At 42.2% G+C, this 27,983-nt stretch overlaps 1 protein-coding gene across 1 annotated transcript; it reads right to left on the bottom strand.

Annotated features, from left to right (window-relative positions):
- Positions 1 to 41: 41 nt before the first annotated feature.
- On the bottom strand, positions 42 to 27,983 carry LOC124131871. The gene is made up of 11 exons (XM_046495374.2): positions 27,227 to 27,983; positions 10,135 to 10,280; positions 9,360 to 9,483; positions 7,868 to 8,086; positions 7,141 to 7,338; positions 6,216 to 6,425; positions 4,217 to 4,435; positions 2,429 to 2,872; positions 2,013 to 2,144; positions 667 to 863; positions 42 to 220 (listed from the first exon to the last, which is right to left on the bottom strand). Exons 1-11 carry the CDS (start codon positions 27,522 to 27,524, stop codon positions 191 to 193), a joined length of 2,217 nt encoding a protein of 738 aa, XP_046351330.2. The 5' UTR covers positions 27,525 to 27,983; the 3' UTR covers positions 42 to 190.

Raw genomic sequence — 27,983 nt, 5'->3', positions numbered from 1 at the left:
CTTCTGTCGATAGTATTTGACATCGGACAGGTCATGGCTACCTCCACATCCTTGCATTCAGACTTCGGCGGTCCCTCCCCGGAATCACAGACCGACTGAGACTGGAGGAGTTTTATTATGGCCTGTTTGAACTGTGACTGAAAGGTGTCTGGTTTACCATCGCAGTGTCCTCGATATTCCACACTAATGGTCACTGACATCGTCTCAACGGCCTTAGTTCCTGAAACATTTGGATTGAGCCTTTAGTACAGATATCATTGACACTGCAATACGCAAAGATACTTGATATCATCATTAATGTCCTACACAAAGAAATCACTGCATTTGTAACAGAGCGTCTTGGTTTAAGGAATAAGATGTAAATGTATCAAAAGGAATTATTCCACAGAGGCAACAACATATAACACGGCGGGAAAACGTATGTACGTTTTCGAGGATTCGAACCCCGTTCTTCTGCGCGACCCAGCATCCACGCTAACCACGGGTTTTCCATCACAACATACACCGAATTAGTGACTTAAAGCATTATCATGACATCAATTAACAGCAGGGGACACCAAGAATAGGCTTCATGGCTATCACTGGAATGCAAACCAGGTTGTCTGTGATGCGAGCGGCACGCCAACCGCCAATCCCTGAACCTTTTGTCAGTGCAAGTGTACTTACTGGGTGAGCACATCCACACGGGCAGCAGTGGTCAGCCAGGCGCTCAAGTCTACATCCGGGTCGTGGGGTACTTCCGGTCTCTTCACAAAGCGGGCTGCACGTCACATTCCCTTCCTCACAAAGACACTTTCTTTCACAGTTCTCCCTAATCTGCTCGCCATTGCTCAGGATCAGGTTCTTGTAATGGCAGCCCCCCTCTATAAAAGGAAATGTAAGAATGAGAAAATGTCCTCGCGTTTCAATTGTTTTGCCTGTGTTTTTGCCTGTGTTTACAAATACAGTTCTCTTTCGCGAGATAGGCAACATGGGCGGATACAGTTTTTTTTAAAAGGGGGGGGGGGGGGGGGGGGGGATGCACAATTAAGATCTATTTATTGTCTTTGGTGGTAATTAATACAGAAATAATGATTTTTTTCGAAAAAAACACAAAAAAAACACGCACACACACACACACACACCACCCCACCCCTCTGTATCCGCCCATGGGCAATCAAAACGGATATCAATGGCCACGAGGTATTTATCTTTCATTTCTGTCAGTGAAGGTCTGAATTATGTTGACTTAAAATGTACCATATGAGTTTATAGCAAATACAAATGGTCAGTGTATTGCCAACAATAAGTAAGCCATTTAAATGAATTTACAAGTACTCTTTATTTGCATTCTATTCATCTTCCCGAGGCAAGGGGGTTAACTGACAATAAAAGTCCAGTTTCCACCCTTGCCGAACCAGGCTGAAATTCCGTAGTTACATTTTGGCTGGATTAGCGAGTCTCTGCATTGTCCAATCAAAGACGCGTGACGAACTAGACATCCGGTTCGTAGACAACGAATGGATTTTAACGTGCAAATTTTGGTCGACTGCAGGATTTGTAAAGCATGTGTACCGCCAACTGGAGGTCGACAGATATTTTGCATGTTTTTTTATGTTTGTAATCAAGTTGATCAAGTGATTGGATGCACTTAGCGAGGTAAAGCCTGTTTTATTACAATATAGATCTTGATTGTCGATTTTTTACTGGGCGCCGCAAATACAAGTGATATGAGAGGTGGATTCTGATTGGTCAATAGGATGGACACATAAGGGGCATCACTCGTAATAGCCACTGGTGGCGCTACGATCGAGCCTGGAAATCCAACCTAGTTCAGCCTACTTCGGAAGATGCAATCTATTTTCGACTTTGCCCTTAGAATCAAGTCACATATAGAGCGTGACATGTATACGGAAATGTGTCCGACGTGTTACATCTGAGAGATATGCGGATATGTGCCTGAAGGCGTTCAAATCTAATAAAACACACGGATCTCATACACAATTAATTCTTCTCTAACATGAGTTGTCTACCTTCTGGGTAGCACCGCCAGATGGGGCAGCAGTCACCACGTGACCGAGTCAGCACTGGTTTGGGACAGGACTTGGACCGTACCATGAGAACCTCCTCGCTGTGGCATGTTGTGGGGCATGGGGACGATGCATCTGTCGTCCAATGTAAAAATAAATAATGTTAAAAAATTGCATTGTTATAATCATTTTTTTCATGGTATATTGAGTGAGTGAATATCGTCTCAAGGCGCTCTTAGCAAATATTCAAGCAATACCACGGCGAGGGACACCAGAAATGAATTTCATACACGTGCGGAATCGAACACAGGTCTTCGGCGTGACGAGCTAACACTTTAACCGCTAGGCTACCAAATCGCCCCGTGGTATATTGAACACAGTATGACTAAAGATGTTTTTTTCACAAAATAATAATTTACCTTCTGCAAGCGTTCGAACAGCCAGGGCGCCTGCATACTGGGGAGGTTGTGACGTCACACCTACGCTGTCGTCATGTAAACCGGAATTGATGACCAGAACTTTGAGATAGTAGGTGGTGTTTGCCTCCATCCCCGAGACCGTCACGTACACCCGCTGCCCGACGCGAATGGCGCCCGTCGTCTGCAGCAAGTGAGTCGGGGAGGGTACCGGTTCATCCTCGCTGTGCACGCGCCGGGGGTCAAAGGTTCTCCTCTGCCACGTGCTGGTGTCGTTGCTCGTGGCGTTGTCGTCACTGGAGTACTGGAGCTGGTATTTGGTGCGCGTGTACCCCTCACTTTCAACTTCATCGGCCCCCTCAACGGCTTCGTCTTCCATAAAACTCAAGGTCACCGAATGAGGACTGTACGATGTCCCAAACAAATTCTTGATGACACTGACGAGGTCTGAAACATGAACAGAGGATAGTTTAATACACAAGAGAAATATTCCAGCAATATCACGGCGGGGGACACCAGAAATGGGTTTCACACATTGAACCCATGACGGGAATCGAACCCGGGTCTTCGGCGTGACGAGCTAACGCTTTAACCAATAGGCTCCTCGTCCGCCCCTCAATGGGAGGAAAAGACAAATAATTATTATTGATGTTGAAAACAAGTCACCAAATGATTTAGTGTTTTTATATAGTACTCAAAAGAAGTTAAAGTACACCCTTTTTCATATGATTATTGTTAATCTGTTACGGTTGGGGGTGGGGGGTTGCAACACACAGCCTTCCGATTATGGGTGTTCTTTAACAGATAATTTACTTGTTTTGAGTACTGGTATCAAAAAGATTGGCATACTTCTGAAACGGTTTCTGCATCTGTGTATGGATGACTGAACATTAAAAGGAACCGGGTCCACAGGCACACAGGGATACGACTATCGTAAGTTATGGGAGTTACGGTCAACATTGCGCTAAGATCGCTTTGTGCAAGTGGGCGCTGGCTGATTTCATATTACCCCTACATGTCCCATGATTACACTATCGACCACTGGAATGTTCGGTAGCCTAGTGGTACAATCACCGAATGCCCGGGTTCTCTCCCCCACGGGGTACAACGTGTGACGCCCATTTGTGCCGTAAAATCCAACTCCTTCACTATCGACCGTTGATCGCCTCGAAATTGCCCTTTACATTGAGTGAGTGAGTGAGTGAGTATTTTTAACGCCGCTTTTAGCAATATTCCAGCAATATCACGGCAGGGGGCACCACAAATGGCCCTTTACATTGAGCCGCGTTATAACTGTATTAGTGGTAATCACGCTACATTCCAGATAAATATTTAATATTGCAACGTTTTCGACATGTCGGGTGGATATAAAAGAAGTTTTTGAGGGGTAATTGACGACCTTAGTAACCTGTGAAGTTGCGGGTAGATTTGATCTTTAGCAAACCATTCTTGTCGTAAGAGGCGACTAATGGGATCGTTGGTCATCAACACTTGGTTGATGCAATTCGAAGATCGATGTTCATGGTGCCAATCACTGGATTGTCTGGCCTAGACACTATTATTTACAGACCGCCGTCATACAGAGTGCGCGGAAAACAACAAACAAACAAACAAACAATTAAACACGACCATGATTAACTAAAAAAATATACAATAGATGAACTTTTTTTAAATTATGTAAATTAAGGATTAACTAAAGTATTTCGATGTACCTCTATTGGTGCTGACGAGAGAATTATTCACGACAATGCTGAGGTACCACTGTGTGTTCTGACGTCACAAACACCTTACCTTGATCCGGGTTCTCACACCACAGCGTATCGCAGCAGCCATCTTTGCGGATGTGTGGGTGGGGGCAGAAGATGTTGGGGGGAGGGACCACCACAGTGCGGCACTGCTTGGGGGTGCAGAGGACGGTGCTGTTGTCGGTGCACACACACAGCTCACACTTGGCGTTGGTGAGGTAACTGCCCTGTGTGTAAGCCTCTCTCTCGTAGTAGCACTCACCCTCTGGAACAGCATGACATGGCCATAGCAGGACTTCCCAATAACGCAATGGTATATAACATATCGTCGCCTGAAAACCAGAGTGGTGTTACTCCCACTACTGTAGTATTGAGATATTGGCTGTTGAAGTTTTGAAGTGCTGTAATTTAATAACCCATAACTTGAATTTTACCAAAAATGGTTTTGAGGCGACGATATAAGTGAGTGAGTTGGGTTTAACGCTGCTTTTAACAGTATTCCAGTTATATCGCGGCGTGTCAGCTTAATTGTTATACTTGCAGACGAAGCGCTATTCTGAGATGCGTAAAAAATCAATTAAAAGCTTACTAATAAGCATGGCGACTATACATTTATTTATCACTTTATCAAGTCTCCGTGTCAATTGTAACTTTGCATGTTGGAATGTCCTATAGAATTAATAACTGTATTAACAATGCCATTGTTAGAAATAATCTCCACACCGCTCTCCGTGTTCGTTATGAAATAATAATCAAACTTTCATTTGTAATAACCTGAAGGTTATAAGAATGACAATGACAATGTAAATTATATTTCTAATCCTGAAGTAGTCCCTTACACCTTACTTTCAATGACGAAGCCTTTCAACATGTCAAATGTGCCTTATTTGAATGTTCCTGCTTTTGATTTCATTAACACACAACATTCATCACGATATCTACTTCTGCACTTCTTCAAGACACTTTTTATTGTAAAACGTAAAATCTGTCATTTTAAAAACCAGTAGTATTAAACCAAATTATCTCCCTTGTTGGCCCGATGCAGATGATGATGGCCACAATTACTGCCCTTGGCCTGTCAGACCCGTGTCCCAGACAGCGTCTCTTGGCCTTTCTTCACAAATTAAGCCATGATATACTGTTCAACGATGCAGAACCGACTCACTCACTCACTCAGGAGGAAGCCAAACCTCCATGACCTGAATCCCAAATACCATCTATTTTTTCACTCTGAGTCCCTGAATCCCGAATACTACTTAACGCAAATCCCAAAAGAATAGAAAAAGGGTGCGATTTCAAATTAAATTATTGAAAAAAATATAAAAAAACATATATGAGTAATAAAGGAATGTTTTACATTCACCATTATTAATATATGAAAGGTTAAATCTGCGTACCAATTCGATTCTATTTGCGTCCCGTGTACCGCACTGCCGAGTCCCGCATACCATCTTAATATACTTCAGAAAAGGGGACTGGCAGCCTCACTCTGAGCCTAAATTAAATTATCCCCTTGGCTGCCCGGATGCTGCTACTGATACTGATCTCCACAACTGTTATTCTTGGACAGTCACTAGCAAGTTCACTGCGTCCTTTTTCTCCACAAATTAAGTTGACATAATTAATATTCAAAGGTGCTCGCTCCCCCACTCTCCCCCCTCCTCACTCACTCAGACACTTTAGCATGCTTATCTTACGCTGGGATGATAACGTCTGTCCGAGAGCGGTAGACTGTGGTTCGATTCCCTGGCCGCATCGCACCAAAAGACGTTTATGGCATTTGCCGTTAGTGTTAGTCTATAAAACAGGCTTACGTCCGGCTAGTACAGATAGCCTCACAAACGTCGCCACAGAAATAATCTTGGACAGGACAGGACTATTTCACCTCACACCTCACCTCAAACTGTACGCAGTTATGACGCAAATTTAAGAAATTTTACTCCAAATCATAAACTTTGAACTGCCTTTCAGCAGCAGCTGACTTCTCTCTACGATGTTCATGCCAGTATTTCCTGACCTTGACATCTCACTTATTCTTATCTTACCTGGGGGTAAGCACTCAATGACGTCACAGCAGCTGCCCGGGGGTTTGGTTAGATGTGGCCTGGGGCAGTTCTCCGGCCTGGTCGGCTCTTCACACAGGTCGTGGCACGCGACATGACCCTCCTCGCAGTTACAGGTTTGGCACGTGCTCTCCCTCCTCCACATCGCGCCGTTGCTGTAGACCTCGCCGCCATCCTCGCAGGTGTAGTTGCCTGAACATTCCAAACAGAACGGTGTGGGTGGCATTGCTAGGTCACAACGCTTCTTGTCGTATTTCCTGGATTAAACCCTGGGCGTATCATTCCCTCAGACACTCTTTACCATGGTAATAATGGGGAGGATTCCGTGCATAAAAGGTAACCGGCGTTTAATCGAGGCCTGGCGTTTATTAGAGGAAATACGGTGTCTAACGACTGTAACTATATATAAGACTTGATATGAAGCAGTAGCTGTTGAACTGAGGTTCAAATATAACTTATATACCCGGTTGATTGGCCCTACGGCACATGATGTCACACTATAACTCAGTATGTTACATTAAAGCACAATATGTCACATTATAACTCAGTATGTTACATCAAAGCACAATATGTTACACTTTAACTCAGTATGTTACATTAAAGCACAATATGTTACACTATAACTCAGTATGTTACATTACAGCACAATATGTTACACTTTAACTCAGAATGTTACATTAAAGCAAACTATGTTATAGTCCTGCGCCTTGACTGTGGAATTTATATTTTTTAGGTATTGTTTTTTACTAAAAAGCCTAGGCAAGTTTAGATCAAACTAACCAAGTCTAGTTTGCTTGATTCCATGAAAACAGCAGAGGAGGAAAGGTTCGTTCATGTTTTCATGTTTACACTATAACTCAGTATGTAACACTATATAGAATAGAACCCAGAACCGCACGTCACATACCGCATCTCCACTGGGGACAGCACTGCCCTTCCACTGGGATCTCCTGGGGGTCGGGACAGGACGCTCCCTCCGGTCTCTCACAAGACTCGGGGTAATCACACAGAACTGTACCGTTATCGCACGTGCATTCTAAACATCCTGCCTCGAATGTATCCCCGTGTTCATAGTTTCTTCCGGTGCCGTTATACACACAATCCGCTGAAGGCAAAATCCTGGATATTTATTTTTGTAACCTCACACGTACTTTCATAACAATAAGTTTTCTTCTTTTTTTCCAAAACGACAAAGCAACGTTACGAAATGTGTGATTGGAGCTTGATTATAATTTTATATGGAGATAAGATATTTTTCAGCTTTCACTAGATACTTTATTTAAAGGTCTGAAGAATAATTATCTTTCAAGATATTTCAGAGACAATATTTATTTATAAAGTCCTCACGCCCACCCCTATCTCCACCCCCATCCCGGGATCGGGTGGTCAGCCTCGCTGACTTGGTTGATGCACGTCATCGTATCCAAATTGCGTAGATCGAAATAATTATGTTAATAACTGGATAATCTGGCACATACTTGATTTTATACAGACCGCTGTCATACAGCTGGAATATTGCTGAGTGCGGCGTTACACAACAAACAACATTCGGACATGATATAACAATTTATACACCAAGCCACGATCACAAATACAGCGTCATTTGTCTGAAGGCGACAAAACGTCATCCTCACCCATCACTGGTGCACACACCACCGTCACACTGCAGCAAGACCCCTCCTCCTCCGCCTCCACCAGCCGGCACCGTGTGGGGTCGGGCAGTGTGGGCTCCTCACAGATGGGGGTGCAGTCGAAATGCCCGTTGGGTAAGCATGTGCAGTTGTCCTCACAGTCGTGGCTGAACGTCCGGCCTACTTCATAGTGAACGCCGTTATTAACACAGAAATCAACCGCTGGAAGTAAAGGAGATTTTTATAAAGACATAGAAAATATTTTGATATATTCCGGTATATATATTATTACGGCTCTTCGGATGTAATGAAAACTTTAACTTACATTGTAGTCCTAAGCGACGCATAACAGTAGTATTTGTGGCGTCATAATGCCTTTGATGTAATAGTGACAATAGAGGGAGAAGTAAAACGTAGTCCTAGGCGACAGCATGAATACATTATGATGTGAGTGCACAAGACACCCCGGCGCAGTGGTGTGTATCCATATAAAGATATATATATATATATATATATATATATATATATTTATCATTTAACTTAAGCATTTATCCATGACATAAGCTTATGACATAAAAACATGTATGTCATACCCCAATGACATAAGTATGCAAATTAGATATGCAAATTAGATAACCGGAAGAGCGAGCGGTTTGATTTGAAACTATATATTATAAGTGAAGTTACACCAGAGATATAATCAGATTACACCGAATCGTTGTTGTTACCGTTATTAAAGTTTCAATTATTCTGAAAAAGTCTGTTCAAGTATTTTGTTTAAAATAATCCGAGGAACTTTTTTTCTCAGCGAATTGTTTATTTTGGTTTACATGGCTATGGAAAACATGTATCACTACGCACGATCTATACGTAAGATTTCGACAAGTTGCTGATGTTAATGTTTAATGCAATTATTCCTTAATTTGGAAGCAAAAATGTGAAAATGATAAATAGAATTCATCACTCGTGTTTTTTAATATGGGAAATATCAACCTCGTCCCGTTAATCGGTATTTGCCTCGCCAAAGGCTCGGCAAATACCGATTAACTAAGACTCGGTTGATATTTCCCATATTAAAAAACACTCGTGATGAATCCTCTATATCTTAACCGCTCTCAGAAATACAGATAATGTTTATTAAGGTCGGGTCCGGTTTCCGCAAAGCGATCGTACCGCCAAGGTGATCGTAACTCCCATAATTTCACAAACTTACAATTTCTGGAGCCGGCAAAGAGGCCTGATGGTAACATCGTTCGCTCATATCGCCGAAGACGATGTTAGATTCTCTTCATGGAAATATAATGTGTTAAGTCCGCATTGCTAGAGCATTGATAGAACACCAACTCCGTTCTAGAACAACGTTAGTGGATTCAAGCCCTTAATAGTACTAAACAACAGACTTAAGATGTAATGACGGATTTCATTTATTTAAACTATATACCTCGTGTGTGTATCTGTTATAACTGTTGTGAAAGTGTATGGTAAGTATACATACGCCGAGTCTGGAACACGATGACCTCCGTGATGTTGGTCAGCGGGTCGATCCCCACACCAATACGCATGAAGTACTGCGTCCCAGGGACCAGAGTGGTCAGTTCGTACCGTGGACTCGACCCGATCTGGAAACATGATATGTATATACACATCCAAAACATGAGACAAGCGTGTTAGTTTGATCTGAGAAAAGCGGCGTTAAACCAACTCACTCACTCACTTTAATTTGAGGTGAAAGCCCCCAAAATGCCGCTTCTCGTAGATAGGCGTATGTGCAGGCGGACCAAGGATCATTCTAGATACGCATCTGGGATTCGAACCCGCGATTAGCGGACGTTGGCGTATCTGCACAGCGACTTCCGCCTCCTTAGAGCTTGGCTACCCTGCCTTCTGAGTTACACGTGAAACCTATGAGCTGTTCTTATGATCGAACCCCTGAAGATCCAGGTAAGAAGAGGTCGTCAGCAACCCATGCTTGTCCCAAGAGGCAACTAACGGGATCGGGTGGTCAGACTCGCTGACTTGGTTAATGCATTTCATCGTATCCCAATTACGTAGATCGATGCTCATGATGTCAATCACTTGATAGTCTGGTCCATATTCGATTATTTACAAACCGCCGTCACATCGCCATTTAGCTGGAATATTGCTGAGTGACAAACAAACAAAAGAGATCACCAATACAAATACAGCTGTAGATCCATCGAACGATAAGACAATGGACACTCGAAGCATGTACCCGCCATATCCCCGACAGGTGCATCTGCGATTCTCACCCAGTATTGTCGCCAGTCTGTTAGATTGGGCTTGTAGGAGCCTGAGGTCATTAGAAGCTTGTACTCCAAGTCGTCGGGGTTGAAGTCGTTCCATGTCAACGTAGCTGTCTTGTTCGTGACGTCACTGACAGCCAGGGAGTAGGAGCCTGCGGAGTAGATAACACGTCATTGGAGCATTGCTGATGTACTTGGGGTCAATATGAATAATAAATATATCTCACTATCACGCCACTCACTAAGAAATGTTTTGGTTTGGTTTGGTTTGTTGTTTTACGCCGCACTCAGCAATATTCCAGCTATATGACGGCGGTCTGTAAACAATCGAGGCTGGACCAGACAATCCAGTGATTTACATCATGAACATCGTTCCGCGCAATTGGGATCGATGACATGCATCAACAAAGTCAGCGAGCCTGACCACCCGATCCCGTTAGTCGCCTCTTACAAGCATAGTCGCCTTTCACGGCAAGCATGGGTTGCTGAAGACCTATTCTACCCCGGATCTTCATTGGGACAAAGTAATGTAATCCGTCAAGGCCAGAGAATAATCGAAACAGGTCCGCTCCATTGGGCGTAAATTGGTTTTAATTGAAGTTCATGATATTGAATAAATGACGGTTGGTTTGGTGGAAAGGCAAGCTCATATTTCACATATTAAATATTTTACTTAGGTGGTGATTCTTTGTATAATGTACACATCACGATAAAATTTTCAATATCAGCCTTGGTGATAAAGATTAACGTAAAGAAAATCAGAAAAGAAAGTCATAAACGCCCTGAACCGTCACCTATTTCACGTTCGGACTTTGCAGGGGCATGTTATTTCCGGAGCCCCAAGTGGCATTATATGATTTATATAAAAGATTCGCATTTGTATAAGAAGGTTATAACAAAAATATATTTACGAAACAATACGAGCAGGCTTTGTATGAAATGGTATTGTTTCGCAGTGGAAAGAAAACAAATGCTAAATTCCGCGAAGTAAATGACATTGTTCTTGAACTACACAACCGACAACCATCCATAACCACTTCTTTAGTCCTGACATATTTCGGTTTTTGATTGCTTCTCATGGTCACTATTATAATTATTATTATTATTATTATTATTATTATTATTATTATTATTATTATTATTAACATTGATGCTGAAGCTTCACACGACGATTACTATATAAGGAATGGACTCCTTTCCACGTCTGTCTATACTATATCTGGGGTAAACAAGCTGTATATATGAAATTTAGAAGATAGGCTGTAAAATGTCATGTTAGTTCAAAGACAAATATCTTTATACTGCGAGAAAGAGTCTTCAACCACCAAAATAGGTACGCTGTGCTAGCATAACTCCGGTGTGTCTTGAAAACCCTCATCCAATGGACCCCGTAGGTTATTTGGTGCAGGGTATAATGGATTTAGGGTACGTTTCCTTGACAAGCGTGAGATCACCCACATACACGCCTTGGCAGAATGCAATTGCATTTCATTAATATAAAGTTCCGAAGCAGGATGTATAAGATTTCTCTAAACTAATACAGCGTGACATCACGCCCGGGCTGTGATGTCGACGGTGATCGCAGAGTGCTTAACAAGTCCTCTCACGTTAAACCGTATCACATTTATACATTAACGCATGACAAAGCAGTTTGGGGTTCACATTTTCGAAAGGATTTGCGAAAGAAAATTTCATTATGACGATGATCGTATTTAAATTTTTTATTTTTTTTTTGTTAAATCATTTACAATCCGTACCATTTTATTGACCTTCTTCAGTATGAGTGAGTGCGTGAGTGAGTATGAATTTACGCCGCTATTAGCAATATTCCAGCAATACCACGGCGGGGGACACCAGAAATGGCCTTCGTACATTGTACCCATGTCGGGAATCGAACCCAGGTCTCCGGCGTGACGAGCGAACGCGTTAACCACTGTATACCCGACCGCCCCTTCTTCAGTATGAGCTACGTTGTGTTCGTATTGCATTTTATTTAGTCGAGATCACTTTTCTCTTATTTCATTTGACTTTAAACCCATATTACTTTTGCACGACATTTCTTTCGTCAGAAATGAAGTATATAGCTTTGTTGTATGGTAAACAGAAATTAGGTATATACTTTGATATCAAGCATCATCTACAGGAGGGTCACGACGTTGGCAATATTTTGGAAAACGTGATAGTCACGAGAAGTAGCGAAACTAGTGAATCCAGTTCAAATATGGATTCCTCACAATCCAGGCCGAGGTGACATATAGGGCTGTGAAGAGCCGAATGTTTCCCAACCATTTTCTAGCCGTCTATACCCAGTATGGATACTATAAGAAGCAAATGATCAGTATAAATGATATACATTTGTAGTTTACTTTATTTAATGCTTCGAGCCAAACAAGTAATTATTATTTTACATCAGTTTTAAAGGAATAAACATGTAGGAATATTGTTTTCAAATTATTTATTATAAAGCATTTGGAGCAGTACAACAAAGGCTAACATGAGTCCCAGAAATATATTTCTGTGTAAGGTTATCTAAATATATTTCTGCATTAAGGAACCCTTGCGTTTTTAGGAACACTCAAGTCTCTTATTAATTCGGAATAACGAAAACAATACCATGAGGGATTCCTGTAAAACGTCGCAATGAAACGCACTTCTAAAAATACGAAATCTCTAACTACAGTGAACTACGGTTATAACGAACTCAAAGGGACGACTAAGTTTTGTTCGTTTAAACCGTAGTTCGTTATAAGCATATATTCAGCATATGGCAAGAACCAAAAACAGTTCCTTATATCCGTCTGTTCGTTATAAGCGAGTCCGTTATAATTTACTGTATGTTAGCATGCAAAATGATTTTACACCAGTTATAAGCTTTTAACATCACATCCAAAATATTAGTCGACAGAGCATGTCACAGTTTTCGTTCATTTCAACATATATTAGATCGAACCTGTTTGTCTCCTTCACCGAGTACAGTAGCCGTGTTATATATCGGCTCCAGATTTGTCAAGGTGTAAGATGGCATGGTTAACGACGTCTCGACCGCGAGGCACAGCTACCCTCCTCAACCCAACACATAGCCATTCCGTGCCCACGGACCATGCCTAATCTCTGCATATCTTACATGAACGATTTCTCTGTAAAAGGATTAGCCCCTCGTATAATGTTTCACGGGAGCATTTGAAAGAGTTACCAGTAGTTTGTCTCTGAAGGCTCAGTAAGACCCGTCCTGACAGAGATTAATGACAAGCTACATGCATTTGCTGGGTGGGATGTCTTAATTTGACGCTTGGCTGATCTCGCAACGGGAGGTGTGTCCCATGAGGCTTAGACAGGAAGCTCCAAACATCACACTTTATAAATCTTCTTCGAGTCTTCGGCGGAGAGGCCGGATAAGACGCATGTGATGAGTTTGTGATATGGCACAAATGCTGCTGTTATTGTCAGTTAGGGACGGGTCATGAAAAAGTGACACAGCGAAGGATGGGTGGTCGCCAAACTGTATCACAACTGTAAGTGGGACCGTCAAAACATGACACAGTTCAACGGTCTGCAAGACAACAGTCTTGCTTGACAACGGTGTGAGGATCTATACCGAAACGTCGCCTTTACAGTATTAATGAAGCTGTTATCCAGAAATCGTGTCTACTTTGCCATGTGCTATTTCACGAATAATTAAAAAATATAATTAATATATAATTTTTAGAGATGAGATGGCCAACGGTTCATAACATATTATCATGTCGAAGTTCGTACGCTTCGGGTTAAGGTAAATTGTTACACATGAGCTTGGAGAGCGAGTGAATGTAGTTGAACGCCGCACTATACAGCTGTTCGCGGCAACCACAGAGAGAAAATGCAAGTTAGCCGACGTGCAGATGTACCGTTAGATATCAGAGTACGTCATGTTTTCAAACAAAACAACGTATCCTAATGACTGAGTTACGGACATCAGCTTATCAATTTACGTTGCTTTCTACGAGGCTAGTCTTATGATGTAAACAAACAAGATGGCGTGCTCGGAACACCATGCGTGTCTTCAGACGCCTGCCGTAGCGCTGGAATGTTTGTAGGAAGCGGCCTGTTTGTGTGTTGATCGCATACTTTACGGGCAGCCGTACGCCCGACCACACCGGTAGAATCAATGACAGATAGTGTGAAGGCACACAGATTGCCCCTCGTTAGCTGCTTCCTCGCGGACAAGTCAAATTTAATGTACAGCGCTGATTGTCGGGATCCCAGGGAAATATTTAATGAAAGAACTTGTAAAGATAATCAGAGGACAGGTACCATCCACTTCTTAATCAATTATACTGGTATGGCCGGAATATCTACGAGTAATTTGAAACTATATCAGTTTTTATTGGATTCCGACATTGTACGGACATGACAACTGTTTCGTGGAATATGGATAGACCTTTGTAACCACACTGTGCAATTTGTATTTGAAGCGTAGTCAAACTATAATTAACGTTCGAGATTGACCATTTATTATAAGGGCGGTGGTGTAGCCTAGTGGTCAAAGCGTTCGCTCGTCACGCCGAAGACCCGGGTATGTGTGAAGCCCATTTCTGACCCCCCAGCCCCCCCGTGATACTGCTGGATTATTGCTTGAAGTGGCGTAAGACCATAATCACTCACTCACTCATTTATTATAAGTGAGTGAGTTATTTCACGGCGTGCCAACATAATGGATGAGATAAGCTCAAATGATGAAGAAGGGTGTAGGTCGTTAACCTTTAACCCTTTGGTCAAACCAAGAATCCTAATCTTGGAACCGACGATCATTGCATTCTGGTAACTCTAAGGGACACAAATCAGCACGGCGAATTCCGGCGCCTCAGACGAATGGGCAACTGGTCGTTTACGGAAAGGCCTATAGCTATGTATGTCTTGGTGGTCTCCTATAAAATTACATGGAAGCTTGAGGGGCGGGTATAAAATACACCACGTATGAAGAGATTGAGAGTAACGGACAGGCAACCCGTGAAGATCCGGGATAGATTAGGTCTTCAGCAACCCATGCTTGCCGTAAAAGGAGACTATGCTTGTCGTAAGAGGCGACTAACGGGATCGGGTGGTCAGGCTCGCTGACCTGTTTGATGCATATTCCAATTGCGTGGATCGAAGCTCATGATGTCAATCACTGGAATTGATCTTTAGCAAACCATTCTTGTCGTAAGAGGCGACTAATGGGGTCGTTGGTCAGACACGCTAACTTGGTTGATGCAACTGCGTAGATCGATGTTCATGGTGCCAATCACTGGATTGTCTGGTTCAGATTCGATTATTTACCGACCGCCGCCGTAAAGGTGGAATATTGCTGAATGCGGCGTTAAACAACAACCAACCAAACAACCAAACGGACAGGCTTTGAAGCGTTACGTTTACATAAGATATCAATTAACCGGAAGTCTCTACATTATGACAACAATACTTTAGCAATCTTTAAAAAAAACCTGTCTTTCTGCCTTTGACAAAAAAGTTTGTTATTGCAAAACGTTTGAGTTAAGTGTGTTAGACCTGATGCAACTCGATACCTCTGATGAGACTACATGAGACGGCTGTTTTGGTCCATCTCCTCTCTCCATAATGGCTGGAACAGCCCTGCCGTTAGCAGTTACTATGTCAGTCTGGTTGTAAGGACATAAGCTGTAAGCTGGTCGAGTCAGCGTGACACACACAGAGCTAGCGATTTCCTTATATACATGTGAACTTTCCATCGCAGTCTACCTGATGCGGGTGTTAGATAACAGATTGGGGAGACTGAGCGGGGGGGTATGCAGGCCATCTGGTGTCAGGGAGACAGCTGTTTCCGGTGACGCTGTTCCAAGATAAACGTCTTCTCGTCTTTTTGTACATGCACCGATTTAACATGCACAGGAACAAAAACTCGACGGACTGTTTAATACAGTTGCAGCGAAGTGTGTTAGTTCTGGAGCCAATGCATATTCGTCTTCAGAACTTATGGTTTGGTTCCGTCCAGCTTCGGTCAGTTTTTGAACCATAATCCAATACGAGAGTTGATCCACGCGATGCCACTTGATATTGTATATATGTGATTTATTTATTTATTTATTTATTTGGGGGGGGGGGGGGGGGGGGGGGGGGGGGGGGGACCTTAATGCCCGTATAGCGTGCGAGGATGAATGTATTGATAATGCAAACATAGATCACCTGCCAGACCTACCCAGTGATAAAACTTCAGTCATACAAACCCCAAGATGTAGGGTAGGTAATTATGGAAAATGGCTCCTTGATATAGCCACATGGTGTAAATAAATAATATTAGACGGGCGAACTATTGGTGACAGACTTTTTGTGGAATTTTACATGGCACACATATAATGGTCCTAATTGTTGATTACGCATTAGTCACAGAAAGAATCTACCAAAATGTTTCATATTTCAACATAAAACACTGCGAGCTATCCCTCAAACTTTCCTTCATCACAGATCAACTCCCCAAAATGAACAAAAACATTAATAAGACCACAAATGTTTGTATTATCAATACATTCATCCTCGCACGCTATATGTGCATTAAAGTCCCCCCCCCCCCCCCCCCCCTCCCCCCCCAAAAAAAAATATATATATTAAAAAATATATATATATATAAACAGCCACATATGTGTTGAAAATGCTACTTCTAACTTAAATAATCACACTGCCTTCCACAACTTTATGTTAACCTCCAGTCCTAAAGATGGTTCTGAATGTGAAACGCTCGTTGATGCCTCCTCTGATATATTACAAACCGTCAACAAATTGTCAACAAACAAAAATAAATCAAACGTACCAATAGCCAATGGTAAGATGATGAATGTAAAGAGGCAAAACGTAATATGGAAGAAAAATATCAATAAAGAAAGCAATACATCAATTAGAAATAGGGCTCTTTTAGCCAGAAAAGAATACAAGATGTTACTCAGAAGAAATATATAAACAAAATCACCTAGAACAACTGGAAACCCGTCAAAAAAGGAACTAAAACATTCAGGAAACTATTAAATAAACCTAGAACATCATCCCAGAAGGAATCTGTTTATCCTGATCCTGAGGAGCTAACAAACCACTTCAGGAATATTTACAACACTAAAACAAAAACATCTTCCCCGGATCCTCTACTAAATTCTTGAAGACATACAAAAAAGTGACAGTCTTAATAAACCAATAACAGCTAATGAAATTCTCACTTGTATAAAACAATTCCAAACAAACAAGAGCCCAGGCGAAGTTACCATAAGTAATGAACTTTTAAAATCCATATCTTGTTCATTGAACGACCAGTTGGTTAAACTGTTTAATGATGTATTAAATAGTGGTCACTTCCCACAGAGCTGGGCAACCTCGGTTATCATCGCATTACATAAGATGGGTGATAAGACTGACCCTAACAAGTACAGGGGTAAGTATGCTATTCTGCAAGGTTATTAATGAAAGAATAATTGAACACATGGACAAGAATCAATTACAAGACCACTGTCAGTCTGGATTTAGAAAGGGCTACCGAACATCAGATAATGTATTTGTTCTTAAAACATTAATAGATCCTACAAAAAGTAAAAAGATAAAACTATACACTTGCTTTGTAGATTTTCAAAAGGTCTTTGATTCAGTGACAGATCACTACTCCTAACAAAGGTATTATCAAATAAAATCTCAGGAAACCTATTTAAAATAATATCATCACTATACAGTTATATCTCCTAAAAGTGAAACCCACCAGGGCATTTCACAATCCTCTAAATCCAACATTGGGGTACGACAAGGATGCATTTTGTCTCCCACATTATTAAATGTTTTCCTAAATGACCTTCCACATTATATCAAATCGGATAGCAATAATATATAGAGGATATTAAATGTGTTTTCTCAAATACCACTTTTATCTCATCCAGTGAAGTGGGGAGATTCTAATATTTTCACGAGTGACGCAGTCAATAAATACCAATAGCTCTTGCTTGCAAACTATTTAAAATATAATCCGAGCCAGTAATCTTATATAATAGTGAAATCTGGGGTATAGAATCAATCCTCCTGAACAACTTTATTCATTTATCCCCGAGACACTGCAGCTCAGATTTTGTAAATCCATGTCAGGTGTCAGCAAAACAACACACAATTGGGCAAGCCGAGCAGAACTAGGGCTCTACCCTCTTATCTACACTGTACTAATAAAAATAGCAAATTCCTATCACCATGTTGGTTCTTCCATGAACACAATATTTCAGAACGCTTTTGCTGAAAGTACATATTTGGTGAATAAACGATTAAGATGGGTTTTACCGGCTCAATCTATTCTTAGGAAAACACAATTTGAGTACTTCCTCTTCAAGGAATCTCTTCAAGATGTAAATACAACTAGAGGCACAGGAAACAAACTTAGGACATACAGGATAGTTACTAATTAAACAAAATTGGAACCCTATCTCAGTCACTGTAAAATAAGAATATTTCGAGTGCACTTTTCTACACTAAGAGTAAGTAACCATAAATTATATATTGAACTTGGAAGATATACAAAGCCACCAACCCCACCACATCAGAGGCTATGCTCCGCATGTTCAACCATTGATAATGAAAAACACTTCATACTTCACTGTACCAAACACTCAGATCTCAGACGTTTACCACCTCAGTGAAACCCATGAGCACGGGTATGGTGCTGAAAAACCTAGAAACATAATCGGGGCTAACCGGGATTCGAACCCACAATCATAGATTTCTGGCGTGCCCAAGAGACACAACTCTGCACAGCGAATTGCGACGCCTCAGATGACTGGGCCACCCGTGCCCCCTCTCAATAGTAGTAGCACCTTCTAGAGTAGGAGTATATTGTAGTAGAATCCCCTATAGTAGTAGCATATGGTAGTAGCACCATCTAAAGTAGTAGCAAATGATAGTAGCAATTTCTATAGTAGTAGCATATTGTAGTAGCACCCTCTAGAGTAATAGCATATTGTAAAATCCTCTAGAGTAGTAGCATATTGTAAAATCCTCTAGAGTAGGAGCATATGGTAGTAGCACCCTTTATAGTCGTAGCATATGGTAGTAGCACTTTCTATAGTAGTAGCATATGTTAGTAGCACTTTCTATAGTAGTAGCATATGGTAGTAGCACTTTCTATAGTAGTAGCATATGGTAGTAGCACCCTCTATAGAAGTAGCATATGGTTGTAGCACTTTCTATAGTAGTAGCATATGGTAGTAGCACTTTCTATAGTAGTAGCATATGGTAGTAGCACTTTCTATAGTAGTAGCATATGGTAGTAGCACTTTCTATAGTAGTAGCATATGGTAGTAGCACTTTCTGTAGTAGTAGCATATGGTAGTAGAACTTTCTATAGTAGTAGCATATGGTAGTAGCTCCATCTATCGCAGTAGCATATTGTAGTAACAAGATACTTTCGTGTTCACGCAGACTGAACATGTTAAGAAATGTGCACACATAAACTTGTCTTGAATGACAAAGATGGACGTGGCAGCAGGATCCGGAAGGAGTGTTGTTTATTTGGAAGAGGTCCTTATTGTCTGTGACTCATCCCCGGTGCCAGACGCCAGGACACGGCCGTCTGGAGATGGGTATTGAGGGGAACATGGGGAAACAAATTACTCACATGTCACAGGTTTTAAACAGCAGTTGGAGCATCATGCACATGCGGACGAAAACACACTTTAAAAAATGATGGACTCATCACGGCAATGGTAAGGTTGCTCTGACACAGGATGTGATGGGACAGCCGAGTGCCGCCTATATTAAAGTGCCGCAATATAACAGTAATATCAGGCGACAGACACCAGAAAAATTAGAGGTATGGAACCGGAGCTTTCGGCGTGACGATTGAACCACTAGGCGACCACGCCACATAACCCCGCCATTAACAATTTTCTTACATGCTACAGTGTCAGTTCCAGATGGTTCACACGAATGCCAGTCATTTGTGCCTTCACACATTTTTACCCATTAGGGAATCGAACCCGGGCCTGTGGTGTGACGAACGAACGCTGAACCACAAAACTGAACGGTACCCTACTGCTCCCTCAAAGATCTGAGATCACGGGCATATATACATAGGATACGTTAAGGATTTATAGCATCTGTATTCCATCCGTTGTGAAAGTTCCAAGCTATAGGAAGATACGTGCACTATCGTTCAGGAGTTGGCGTGTAGGAGTTGAGTATGGACATGGCGTGTAGGAGTTGAGTATGGACATGGCTTGTAGGAGTTGCGTATGGACATGATGTGTGGGGGTTGAGTATGGACATTGCTTGTAGGAGTTGAGTATGGACATGGCGTGTAGGAGTTGAGTATTGACATGGCGTGTAGGGGTTCAATATGGACATGGCGTGTAGGAGTTGAGTATGGACATGGCGTGTAGGAGTTCAATATGGACATGGCGTGTAGGAGTTCAATATGGACATGGCGTGTAGGAGTTCAGTATGGACATGGTGTGTAGGAGTTCAATATGGACATGGCGTGTAGGAGTTCAATATGGACATGGCGTGTAGGAGGTCAGTATGGACATGGCGTGTAGGGGTTCAATATGGACATGGCGTGTAGGGATTGAGTATGGACATGGCGTGTAGGGGTTCAATATGGACATGGCGTGTAGGGGTTCAATATGGACATGGCGTGTAGGAGGAGTTCAATATGGACATGGCGTGTAGGGGTTGAGTATGGACATGGCGTGTAGGGGTTCAATATAGACATGGCGTGTAGGAGTTCAATATGGACATGACGTGTAGGGGTTGAGTATGGACATGGTGTGTAGGGGTTCAATATGGACATGGCATGTAGGGGTTGAGTATAGACATGGCGTGTAGGGGTTCAATATGGACATGGCGTGTAGGAGTTCAATATGGACATGGCGTGTAGGGGTTGAGTATGGACATGGCGTGTAGGGGTTCAATATAGACATGGCGTGTAGGAGTTCAATATGGACATGGCATGTAGGGGTTGAGTATGGACATGCCGTGCAGGGGTTCAATATCGACATGCCGTGTAGGAGTTGAGAATGGACATAGCGTGTAGATCAGTATGGACATGGCGTGTAGGAGATCAGTATGGACACGGTGTGCTGTGCCAGACTACATGGGAGGACTCCGCTCACCCAGCCCATCATCTACGTCAACGTCTGGCTACATCAACGGCTGTTTTCAACTGTTGGGGGTCCGCAGCCTGCATATCTCGCTCAACAAACATTTTTCGCGCCATAATGTTGAGTGATTTGTGTTTTCTCTTTTTTGTATGCTTGATTTTCTTGGTGTATTTTCTCACACCAGCCTGCGATTGTTGGGCGAGTCGGACCATGTCCTTCGACCGTGGCACCTAATCAACAGGAGCTCTACACGCGATAACAGCAGATCGTGAGATCCAGTCCGACGCCCTGATATTCGGGAACTAAAAACAACGACACAAATGCCCCACGGGCTAGCCTAAATCGTTGGCAAATTGAACTTTGTGACATAACACAAACACATGAGACTGAGTTCGACAAACATGGCCGGCTGCAGTTCACAGCAGAAACCACCGACAATTAAAATATTGTGTTAAAAAGAGAAAACATTGCTTTTAAATGTTAGAATAAGTAATTTTTGCCAAGTGGACGAGACATTCCTCGAAAATCAATGAAGGGCAATATCTTGCGGTAAACGTCAAAGACAGGACTCTGGGAATGTCGGCACAATGAAGGTCCTGAGTGAACTATGTTGTTATTGGTGTTGTGTTTGTGACGCGGTTGTTGAAAGACGGCAGCTTCTGAGATTTCAGTAATATAAAATTATGTGTGGATACGCATAATGTATCCTTAAAATAATGTATTTCATCCGAAACGTGTATCCTTTCGGTTATATTACTTCCGAAAGCAACTCGTGTATACTGAACCGCAAAAGAAACGTCACCCCGAGTAACATTGCATGAAAAGTTGTCATTTAAATATGTGGGTAATTTTTGTCCAAGTTTCTAAAATTTAACATTACCTTGTCCGGAAAAATGAAATAAAACCGATCGCTCAAACGCATCACGGCAACGGCCATGGTAACCCGATGCACATTAGTTCCGTGCAAATTGAAATGCACATGCGGTCCCCCATTTCCTACCCTAAAAAAATCCACCAAGATCGGATAACATTCATTCGTTATTGAATTGCTACCACATGCCAAGATTGACAAGAAATCAGCGACACCAAGCCCTTGGGCGATTGCAAGCTTGTCAAACCGCCCGGCAAGTAGCCAATGCATTTCAAGTCCACGTGAAGACCATATACAGCTCCAGCAACGGTGCCAGACCACCAACACGACAGATGACAGACCACGTAGTGGAAGACCAAGGGTCACCACCCGACGTCAGGAACGTCAGATTGTGCGATAGCATCTTCAAGATCGCTTTGTTACTGCTGCGGAAACTGCTCGACAGGACATATCCGCGACACATTAGTGTGGACATCGTGCATCGACGATTGACGAGCAGACACCTCCACTGTCACAGGCCACACCGAGGACCCATTCTGACACCACGTCATCGGCGGGACCGTCATCCGTGGGCAACACAGCACCAGCAGTGGAGAAGAGTCCTCTTCTCAGACGAGAGCCGTTACTGTATCTCAACAGCAGATGGCAGAGAGAGAGAGAGTATGGCGACGCCGTGGGAAACGTTATTCGGATGCGTGGGGTGATCCGAGCACCATGGTGTGGGGTGGAATTGGTGTTGCACAGAGGGTCAGTCCTGTGGTCTTCCAGAACATCGGTCCAGGGAGAGGCAATTGTGTCACAGCGGCTCGGTACATTGAGACCACACGCCATACCTCATTTGGCACGTCGCCGCAACCACGAGTTTCAGCATGATAATGCCCGTGCCCACACTGCGAGAGCAACAAGAGACTTCCTCCAGCAGAATGGCATCAGATTCATGCAGTGGCCAGCCCTCGGTCCCGATTTTAATCACATTGAGCACTTGTAGGACGATTTTCAAAGACGGCTGAATGACGTCCGACCAAGGCCAACAACTGCAGCTGAACTGCGTCAGGCGTTCCTCAGAATGTGGGCTCAAGTGCCTATAGCCTTCATCAACCGCCTCATTTATTCCATGTATCACTTTAAGAACATTTGACACTTTAATTTCAACCTTGATGATCAGTTTTGCCAAGTTTCATCTATTTAATATCTCTCAAAGTATGTTACAGTGTTTGGACAAATAAGGTTTCTCATATATCTATTCATGGTGACGTTTCTTTTGCGGTTCAGTATATTTTTCTTGACTGTGTGATAAGAGCAGGCCACCAATACCTAGAATGACATTTAGTCCCGAAAATAAAAATCCAAATGGAGCCCAGAACAATCCTTAATTGCCTCGGGCAGTTACGATTTGCCAAATCATTCTACACTTGAGTTGGACTCCTTTTTATATTTTTCTTTTGGGTCTGGGAGACTGATACCATGAAAATATCACTACTATTTGAGTAAGTATGGTCTTCCGCTGGTTTTAGCAATAATACAGCAATATGACAGCGGGGACACCAGAAGCGGGATTCACACATTGTACCCAGGTGGGGGGAATCGAACCCTGACTTTATCGTTGAGATCGAACGCTTTAACCACTGTGGAAGTTGCATCAATGAAGACGGGATTGACATGGATTTCAATATCTAAATTATTTAAATGTAACCGGTGACAGAGATTGGATAAGAATCGTTACAGTATTAAAACAATACAGAAGCTGAAAATAGTAAGTGAGTATGGTTTTACGCCGTTTTTAGCAATATTCTAGAAATATCACAGCGGGGGACACCAGAAATGGCTTCACACATTGGACCCATGTGAGTAATCGAACCGGGTCTTCGGCGTGACGAGCTAAAGTTTTAACCACAACCCCTACGCACCTTTGAAATCCAGAAAACAACCCTGCCTTTACACATAGCTTCGCAACCTACCTACCTACAACGTTGTCACATACATCACACTTGATTCATGCTCGAGAAAGATTAAAATGCGGAAGGTTTGTCGCAGATGTTTTGAGATGTCGTTTAATTATTTGTTGATTTTTAAGTCAATAATTAAAAGGCTGCGATCCTTGCATCGTTTAATATCAATTTTCATTTTAAATATCTCAACAAAACAGTTTCATCGAACTCTTAACACCGCCATGATTTCATCCATGACACTGCTGTAGAAATTTGGCAAACGCTGCAAAGCCGAAAAGAGTGTGCATAAATATCCTAATATGGTCAAATGAATATGGCGATATGTATCTCCGTGTACCATATCTCTATTCTGTTGTGATTTATGATACAATGCAATGAAACATCGAGGATGGGTACTAACTTGAGTATGTCGTCACTTACCATTCCAAATCATCTTCACATTACTATACGTTATTTTATTTTTGTTATTTGTGCTTTTCTCCGCCCAAATTACGATCTACTAATCAGTCGCCATGTTTATCCGCCGCTAAAGTCAATCAGAACATCCGATTGCTGGGATTCGACATATTGATGTTAATTTGCTTTAGAATGAAAGCGTGGACGACCCTTAACCCATAATACCGGCCAGATGTCTGCCATACAAGTACTCTTCCTCCGCTGATAGAACTCACGGGGGGTGCATGTTTGCTGTCGTCTGCCAGCGGTCTCCATGGTTACATAACTATCGTCTGCTTGACGCAGTTTGACCAGCACCCGAACCTGGGTCCGAGGCCAAGCAACCCACACTCGCTGACAGTAAACAACATTGCTCAGATTAAAACTGACATGTTTACAAATCCCCCGAGAAAGAACACCAGGCAGTGTACAGTCACACAGAGGACTTCTGTATAACATCTCCATACAAGCCTATAAAGGATTACGTCAGTCCACTGCCTAAAGCCGGACCAGTGACTGATGGGTGAAATGTCAGTAAACCGAATAATTTATACATACTTTTAAAAAGATATTTGTTTCCGTAAAACAGTTATTATCATATATTTATCAGATACGGAATAATGAGCTTATTACGTTAGGTCGGAGTAAAAGGTATCGTGTGAAAAAGTTGGTATTTTTAAAATATCTTTTCATGTTAAATTGGAGAGCTTATTACATTGTATGATGTCATTCTGTCCTGTACATGGCAACGAACGTGTCTTCTGTCCCTGGATCCAACATTAATAAAATCTGTCAACAATTAAATAAGTTTTAACTTTGCTCTTTTCCCCCTTTCAATTAGTAAGGCCGTTTTGTCGGTATATGTACATAGGGTGATGTTGGTAAATCACGTGACGGTGATTCACGTGGTAGACCCACAATGCCCCGTGCGGGAAACATCCTGGAGTCAGTTCTTTAATAGCCCGATAATGATGTAAATGGCATATCTGACATGTTTCACATCGCAAATGGCGCCTTCGCCAACATAGACGAACGCTGACGAAATAAAATATTGACTCATTGACAAAATGAAAAAAATCTTTGAATATTTAAATAAAGTAAAATGAATGGAATTATATATTTTATCATTTCAATATAAATATCAATGGAAGCATGTGATACTACACTGGCATGGGCTGAGAAAAATTGGTCAGTGATGACTTAAATATGTCGACAGTCACTATCATAGACGGAAAAATGATTCTCATGGGCAGCGTTTGCAGTACGTGACCAGATTGGGTTGAAACAGATGATTTGTATGTTCCCGACGTATATGTAAGTTCAAGCCCTGGTATACATGACAATGTCTATATTGTAGATCGGCACATATAATCACTTGACATCGAGGAGAAAGACGCGTCCCGCTAAGCTCATTACCAATACGGAACTCACGTCAGCTGGTTATGCTGACAACATCTCAGATAAAGCATAGCCTCTGCGGCTGTTTTTAAATTCGGGGGATAAATTTACATTTCGGAAGCTAAATTTGCTCCCCTGTGTTGCTACATACCAAAATTCCTAAGACAAAATTAAGGCGAAAATGTATTTACGTTTTCCACTTTGAAAGAGACTTTTCACGAAGTTAACACATGTGATTTGAAAATAACCTTATTTATAACTTCAATTCAGGATAAAGGTACAAAAAATATAAAAGTTGTATTCTACACAGATTTTTAATGGAATTATTTCGCTCGGAGCTAGGCACGTTACTGTCAATTTACATAGAAGAAAAAACTCGTCAAATATCCTTCTTCTGCAAGCGTTCAATCGCGTTTGATATCTGACCTATTTTCCCTTCTCACCACGAGGAGGCTCTCATAACACCTTTCTATTGCTTCATGTATTGGGGTATAGGCGGATGAATACCCGGTAAATATACCCGTATACACCAGCCGGGCTTCGCGTCCTCTGTAGTCGGGTACACAATACACCGCGATTCATAACACAGGCTTGCACCAAGGGGACCTTACCCTTCAACAAATAAAGAAAAACTGGGCTGTAAAAATCCCGCTTTACACTGTTATTGGATGAGGGAGAATTTTCTGTTTTTATATATTTTAGTTTCACCAGGGGCCATTATTAGAATGATCTCTGGTTTTACATGTTTAGTTTTATTTTACACTGCTTCTAGTTTACATAACGTTTGGTCTCCATGCCGAGAGGCTAAGTAATGATTCAGTATTAAAAATCGATACTTCTTCGATTTTCAAAATATTTTTTCGCAAATTGAGCTTTGTATTTCTTTCTTGTCATGTCTACTTTACAGTTGAGGTCGAGGTTGGGTGAGTGAGAGAGTTAAAATTTAACTTCGCACCGGCGCTGTCACAGCTATACAGGGACTTTTATGACAAGCAGTTAATCAACAAATTACAATCTACCAACTTGATCACAGTTCAAATAGTTCAAACAAAAAACTGTATCCTAGTTACCATTTAAAAAAAGAAAGAATGTTTGTTTGTTTTTTTAAAAATAATTATTTTTATACGTTGAAACCCTGAACATGATATGGAGTGTTATATATTCGAATATTATTTGGTTTCTTCATTCCATGAGTCCGGGGCTAATGCAAAGTTAGAGTACATGTGTCAATCATGAATACAAACCGAAACGTAATATTCTACTATTTTACAAATATTGTAAATAAATACTGAATGCTTGACACAGGTAAACATTGCATGTCTACATAGACGTGTAAAAATTACCTCGACAAATCCCATGGGTAGCTCCTTGGGTGCCCCCTAGACATTCGTATCCAAGATCACTGTCACACTCAGATCCCGGGGGGTCCTCTTCTCCCTCAACGTACCCACACGTCTCCCCAAGCATGCGCTGGCAGCACCCCCGGGCATCCCGCGGCCTGTCAGCCCTACAGGGGTCGAGCGATGTACAGTTGCTTCCCAGTGCCTCGCCTACAACGGCGAGGATCACCAGTAGATACCAAGACGAAGCTACCCCCGACATCCGTGTAAAGTTTCTGAGAGGAATCACATTGATGAACATGTAGCCGATGTAGTCTTCAGGGTAGGTGTAGCCGTGTTGTCGTTCTCCACCCGACGTCCAACTCAGCTGACTCACAATAAATATACTCGGGGCCCCTCAGCGTACACAAACTTGTGCCTGTACTCAATACGTGAGCTCTGAACACCATTGGGCGTATGGATACGAGAATGAAAAGTGATACCCATTGAAGACGTTGAGATATTTATAGCCCGCCAGGCTGCCGAAGCGGTTCGCTCCTCTACACGCTCATCAGGGTAACGGGTGTGGTGGTGGCTACGTCGTCTCAGACGTTGTCGCTCACAATAAAAGTGCTGTCGCTGCCTCCAAACCTTCGTCAGTGTTAGCGTCGTTTCAGCATATTGTTAGCCATTCAGTCGTGCCTTCGGCTTGCCCGGACATTTGCTCTCAATATTTGCCCAACAACTCAAGGAAAACAATACACAGAAAGCGTCAAACTTG

The sequence above is a fragment of the Haliotis rufescens genome, unplaced genomic scaffold (assembly GCF_023055435.1).
Source record: "Haliotis rufescens isolate VD_foot unplaced genomic scaffold, xgHalRufe1.0.p SCAF_3, whole genome shotgun sequence".
Lineage (NCBI taxonomy): Eukaryota > Metazoa > Mollusca > Gastropoda > Lepetellida > Haliotidae > Haliotis > Haliotis rufescens.
This window is presented reverse-complemented; position numbering and strand designations above follow the sequence as displayed.